General features: G+C 36.8%; 1 protein-coding gene across 1 annotated transcript in view; it reads left to right on the forward strand.

Annotated features, from left to right (window-relative positions):
• Positions 1-103: 103 nt before the first annotated feature.
• Positions 104-6,804, forward strand: part of LOC104624443 (band 4.1-like protein 5) — a gene marked incomplete at its 5' end in the record, with an annotated part of 29,804 nt that continues 23,103 nt past the window's right edge. The window contains 6 exons of the mRNA XM_010291811.1: positions 104-192; positions 1,541-1,610; positions 2,249-2,418; positions 3,352-3,458; positions 4,056-4,083; positions 6,424-6,466. Of these exons, the coding sequence (XP_010290113.1) occupies positions 104-192; positions 1,541-1,610; positions 2,249-2,418; positions 3,352-3,458; positions 4,056-4,083; positions 6,424-6,466 (507 nt within the window). The remainder of the gene's footprint in view (positions 193-1,540; positions 1,611-2,248; positions 2,419-3,351; positions 3,459-4,055; positions 4,084-6,423; positions 6,467-6,804) is intronic.

Raw genomic sequence — 6,804 nt, forward strand, 5'->3', positions numbered from 1 at the left:
GTGATTCTGTGATTCTGTGAAATAAGCTACAGTAGTCACTGAAGTAATTTGGATAAAGGGTCAAACATCAAAATGAACATTATCTTTATTTTGTGGCAATTAGGCAAGAGACGGCAATGATTACAGCCTGGGACTAACACCTACAGGAGTTCTTGTCTTTGAAGGAGACACAAAGATTGGTTTGTTTTTCTGGTAAGTGCTCTGATTTTATGTTAAAATATAGTTTAGATTTTTACTCTTTTGTTTCTTTTGCACTAGCGGAAAAAAATACTTGTTTAGGATATGAGAGCACTGTGAATCCTAGGTACCTGCAGAAATATTCTGTAGCCTGTTAGTGTTTTCATGGTGTCCAAAAAATACTCTTTCTTTTTTTTAAAATTTTTGGTTGATATGTTAATAGACTGTATATGTGTAACATTCTAGATGGAAGTAAAAGATGGAATAACTTTGGGATGTTTGGTAGTTTTTTTAATAGTGTGTTTGTTGTTGTATTTTGCACTAGATTGCTTCAGAAATAGTTACGCACTCAGTCAGGGCAATGAAGCTTCTTCAGGCATTCTAGCCAAGAGTTACACCTTACTGTTGAAAAAGAGGCAGAAGCAATAGTACTACTGCAGTTTTTACATATAATGTCATCTGGGCAGGCTTTTCATTAAGAAAACGTCTCTGTGCCCAGTGAAGGGCAGAAATGTCCCCTTTCTGCCCATCAGTAAGGACTAATTAAAAAAAAAAAACACCACACAGATAAACAAACAAAAAAACCCAAACACCCCTTCCTTTCCTCCCCCAAAACCAGATCTACATATAGTCAGGTGATATAGATATAAACATATGTTTTTATGAGTATGTGCTTCTTTATCTGTCATATACCTGAATAACACCCCACGATTTCTTAGAAGCATTCTGATGAAATTTTGCAGGGCTTTATATTGCATAAAACACAAGGTGGAGAACCTTCTAGCTAGCACTAGTGGGTCTGGGTACACAGGCATTTATGGATTTTTAAGTGCTTTGTTCTGTAATTCCCATCCAGTCTTTCAAAACTATATAAAGAATAAGTAAGCAGATGATGAGGTGAAATTTCATCATATGGGTAGTTAGTTTGGGTTAGCCCAGTCCAATTTTATAAACTTTTCGGATAAACACTCACTTTGTAGCAGAAATATAATCTCTGTGTCTTGTCCCTTCACCATCAATTCTAGGTATTTTTTGGTGAGCAGGGAGCGGGGAAAGTGGTTGCATTTTTGTGTTACGTCATGTTCTCTTTTGGCTGGGATTTTCTGAAACAGAGTCATCATAGGAATTGATCTGTGATATATTGTACAGTGATTTACATTTAAAGTGTTAAATTTTGAAGTGATACATTGGATACATATATCCACAGTATAATCAAGCCTTACTGCATGACCTTAAAACACCCACAAAAACAGAAAAAAAAAAAAAAAAATTAGTAAAGGGGCTTTGGACCAGCATGTTGAACATACCTCTCAGTGAGTTACTAAGAGTTAGATGTAACCTGCTTTTTCTGTTCATCTTGCAGGCCAAAGATAACAAGGCTTGACTTCAAGAAGAACAAACTCACTCTAGTTGTTGTTGAAGATGATGAACAGGTAGATAACTATCTGTTTAGTTAGATCTCAGTCTTGATTATACAACACTAGTTTACATACTCCTGATCTCTTTCTTTAAGTTTGGAGAATTAATGTGCATGCCTTGCAAGATTTTTGATTGAGATTTGGGGGGAGGAGGGGAATACCTTGTGAAACTAGTGTAGACCAGATAATTTGGAAACAGTGTGCATTGTGCAAGAAAGTTCATAAAAAGGCCATGTACCACATTTAGTGGAATTAATTCCTTAAGCAGGTGCCAGAATCTTTCCCATGGGAAGAAATCGCTCAGAGCTGAGATAATAAAAATATGAGCATTGGTAATTCAACGAGATCAGATTTGGAAGTGAGACCATGTTACTCTCATTGAGAAGTACCTTCCTATTATAAGGATGTCTTTAATTTGTAGTTTTTCAGAGGTTTGACTTGTTAAATATATGGGCTCTAGCCCTTCCAACTTCAGACAATGGAGCAGTTGTTCGTTATAGGTTCTGAAAAGGTTGATTTTTCTGCCTAAAATATTTTTTTTAAACATACGTTTCGGTATTCATAAAAACAAATTTTATTTGGCTTGCATTGAATTGTAGCTTTGACTTATTCAAATCCCTTGTAAATCATTAGTGTGTTTTGTGTGCTTTAAGGGAAAGGAGCAGGAGCACACTTTTGTCTTTAGACTGGATCATCCCAAAGCCTGCAAACACTTGTGGAAATGTGCAGTGGAACATCACGCCTTCTTCCGTCTCCGAGGTCCTGTCCAAAAAAGCTCGAGTCGATCAGGCTTCATTCGGTTAGGATCCCGGTTCCGGTACAGGTCAGTGTCATCTGTCATTTAGCACGTATCTTCTGTTGTTTCTTGCTTTTCTTGGGTTATGTGTGGGAACAGGAGAGAACTTGGTGTTCATTCACCTGGAACGTACAGAATGGTGAAACTTGCAAGCTGAGCGAGTTGCATTATTGGTTCTATTAGATCTTATGGATTTTTCCCCCTGCATTTTCTGATTTATCTTTAGGGGATTCTGGTCTGTGCTCATTCTGTGTTAGGCACTACCGGTGCACGTAACAGACTTCCAAATGGCTTGTGGTCGCAGACTAGTCTGCAGGATGCTTTCAGTTGCCCTACCAGAGGTGGTGAGAACATATGGAAGGGGTGGGGCGTGACCCCAGGCAGTATGCATATACTTTGCTTCCCTTTCCAGCAATATAGCAATACCATCTAGTCTGTGTCGGAAGGGAGTCAGCAGAACATGAGGCTGCTACTGCCTTGGAGGCAGAATCCGGCCAAACTCGTGGAAAAAAGACTTGCCTGGGAACAACAGCATCTAGATACTGGCTTTTGAGTCCTCTTATATTCTTTCTCTATGACCTTTGGCAACGTACCTTAAACTTTACTCTCTCCTAAAATTTCCAACCTCTCCCAAACTGCATGCACTGTGACCATGGAAATATGCAAAGGGCAAATGTGCTATTTCAGCAACTTAATGTTTAAAGAGTCATTGTTTCAGCCTTTTGTCTTGGGAAAATGGAGTGAAGATTAGAACGTTTGTAAAACTCCTTCCCTTTTTTGTGAAAGGCCTTCTGAGGTGTTAAGTTTTTTTGGGTTTTTTTTTTAAGTAGAACTGAGATCAGATTATTAAGCTATGAATTTAAAATAGAAATGTGATGTTTTGATGAGCGGTGTCTGTATTCTGTCACTAAAAATAAGTGATGTATCTTACTGTTTTGTACTTCTACATTGCATTGTTAGTGGGAAAACAGAATATCAAACCACCAAGACCAACAAAGCCAGGAGATCAGCATCCTTTGAAAGAAGGCCCAGCAAGAGATATTCAAGACGAACACTGCAAATGAAAGGTAAAAGACCTTCCATTCTGAGAAGTATAATCCACTGTGAAAAATCAAGTAATCATATCCTTTCTTTGACTTACTTGGGAGACCACATGTATTTATGGGAAAAATCTTGTGTCCAAAGCATGTCATTCTAGCATGCCTAGCTGGTAAAGCACTCATGAATATTGCACAGTAGGTCTCTGTGTGAAGATAAAAAGCTTGGGTCCAGGGAACAGCAATGTATTAATGATAATATTTGAAATTTATGAATCAAGTTTGAAATTTTTGTCACTGAGATTTTTTCATTGTTCTTAGGAGTTGTACTGTGTTGTCACAACATCATAGCATGTGATACCTTGTCTCTTATTTCCACTCTTGCATAGGTCAAGCGAGATCTCCATGCATACTTTCAGACGCTTGCTTAAATCCAACTCTTTGGTTTGCTCTTCAGATTTTTTATTTTATTTTTCCAATTTAGAATTTTATTTTTCACACATTATACGTGGGATATATGCAACTTTTGCTCATTTAGTTGGCTAGTTTTAGACAGTGCTAGACTTAACATTTAACGGATAACCTAATTACAAATTAAGTTTTAATTAACGCTTTATGTTTTTGCAGCACATGCTGCTAAACTTGAAGAAACAAGGTAAGATGCAGTCCCATATTTAAATTTCTCTTTGATGTTTGCCACCTGTACTTGAGAATGTGTCTGCAGAAGTAGGTTGTAAGATTAGTTGAATGTAGAGAGTGTTAACCTCTTAACTGTGGTTTTGCTGTGGGTTTTGTGTTTGTTTGCTTTACGTAAAACCTGTTGTTCAAAGCAAAGCCCCTGTGTTGCTATCACATAGAAGATTTTGCCAGACTTGCTTACTAGCAGGTAAAGAGCTTTGTTTATGACTAGCTATGATTCTTGCTGGATGTGAGCTGTAGTTCTGTGTGCTGCCATGTAAAGAGATCAGGTAAGAGCATGTGAGGATGTCTTCTTTCTGAAGTCTGCCTACTCTGGCTATGTGACTGAAATATGTAATCAAGTGGAGGTCAGAGACAGGGAAAATACAGTAAAATAAATATTTGAAATACATTGATGATTTTGTATTCTCTACTATACTTAAGTATATAAAAATAAATGCAAGTATTTATTTTTATATATTTATACTAAATTATTAATGATCAACATTGGCTGATTCTTTGTTTCTACACCTAGATTCTTTCTGCATGTGTCAGCTCATACTTGCTGTTGCAGTGTAAAATACTCATATGAATCTGAATCATACAATTTTGATACCCTTTCTTAAGAGGAGAGAGGAAACCAGGCTACAAAGAATTACCTGGTAGTGAAGGAACTAAGTCACTCAGTTCTGATTTCTGCCCTTTGCCCTAATAATTTGTGAACATTGCAATCATCCAGTGCAACCAAGTTATTTTTAAAAAGTGAATACTCGTAGATGTTAAGTGTTGTGACAGTCACGTAAGGAATGGGTAAGGAATGTAGAAATAATATTTCAAAACAACAGGCTTAATACAGCCATACATTTTCTGTCTGTAGCAGCAGGGTTGGTTCTTGCATGAGAGGAGGAGAAGTCTGGGGAGAAGGCTGCAGTTAATGTATTCTCTTTTCTTTTTATAAAATGGGAAAGTACTCTTCAAAACTGGGTAAAGGTCCTCTGCATGCAAAATGTGACTGATTAATTAGTACTCTCATCATGCTGCATTGTCAAACTCTGCTTCACAGAGTTTTATGCTGCTTAGGTCATTCTGAGAGTAGGAAGAGAAGCTTCATATGCAGTTTCTCCTTCTGATAAGCAGTCTTCTGATCTGCACCTCGGTGTGACACTGCATGTTAGTCTCCAGAGCGATCTATGCCATTTCTGAAACTCTAGACTCAAGTGCTGCTAATTGAAATGCATCATGAAAAATGTATATTTTTCCATTCTTTTGTGTTAACTCAGCAGAAGGGATTGTGCTACCCAGAAGGCATTCCTTAGTATCTCTGTAAAACGTGCACTATTCTGTGGTAACCTCCACTTTCTCTGAGTAGAGAAGGTGCGAAGTTGGGAAATGGGCAAAGAACAGCCTGTTTGGTCTTGATGTTATGGTATTTAAGTAAAATAATTCTAAAGAATCACTGAAGTAGATGCAGAAGTCTACTTGAATTGTCAGCTTTCCAGGTTGGATAGCTATTTTCCAGGCTGTGAATCAAAAGATTAATGGGTTGTAGGAACAATTTTTTTTAAAAGATTAGAAGTCCGGGGAAAAAGGTTTGCTTTGCATGAGATTTATAATGCACAACTATTGTGCAGGGTGTTAATGCTTTTATGTCTCTCAAAAATGTGAGATGCCTCTTGCAGATTCAGAAATCATCAGGAATGGGGATATGGGTCTTAATTTATTAAATATATTAAATATTTAATAATATAAAATTATTATTAATGCTATGCTGAGCTGCTGCACACATAATTTTGAATGGCTGCTTTTAAGACTCTGAAGCAGTATTCAGTCCATTAGAGGTTGTATGCAGAAGAAACTCAGGAATTTTTCTGATAAACTTTGATGTGAAACTTCAAATCTTAAGAGTCCTAGTTATGGAACATAGTAACTACAGCGTGTAGGGGAAATTTTGACAATGTCACATTTTGCTGGATGTTTAACTAAAACTATATTGTTTTTGCTTTGTAAGTGCCCTGCTTTACTGATGAATCAGGAAGACTTTCTAAACTGAACTGGTGTAGTAAAGAAAGAGGAAAAACCTACATGAATTACGGATAAACTACAGCTTGAACAAATAAAAAATAATGTGATACCCTTAGTTACCTAGAATAAGGCAGCTGACCTAAACCATAAGTTTTTAAGTTTTCTTTTGAGAACAGTTAAGTACTTTGGAAAGATCTTTGTTACACTTTGTGTTTCTGAAAATCCTTGCGGTTCTGCCAGCCTTCAAAAATAGTTTCTTGATCTGATTCTGATTACATTCTTCTTTGTCTTTTAGTACTGCAAACAATGCTGTTATCAGCCAAACTAACGGATCACAAGTAAGGACTCTCCCTTTCGTTCTTTTTAAACGCAGTTTTCATGTATTTCAACAGATTTGAGGCTTTCCTTATTTGTTCTTAAAATCCAGTGATTGACCAATTAATAGTTACAAATGGTTAACTACTAAATTGCATGCCAAGAAATGACTACTAATTTACAGGCAAAATAATTGATTAATTTAGCTGGAGTAAGGCAGATACCTGGTGCCCCAGTACTACAGAAACTCTGCTATTTATGATTCAGATTTTCATAGGTACACAAAGTACCTTTATGTGAGAGTTGTTATTATCCAAAACACATTAATTCTATATGCTAAGTAACATTAAAAGGCGGGGGG

The sequence above is a fragment of the Phaethon lepturus genome, unplaced genomic scaffold, assembly GCF_000687285.1.
Source record: "Phaethon lepturus isolate BGI_N335 unplaced genomic scaffold, ASM68728v1 scaffold18827, whole genome shotgun sequence".
NCBI lineage: Eukaryota > Metazoa > Chordata > Aves > Phaethontiformes > Phaethontidae > Phaethon > Phaethon lepturus.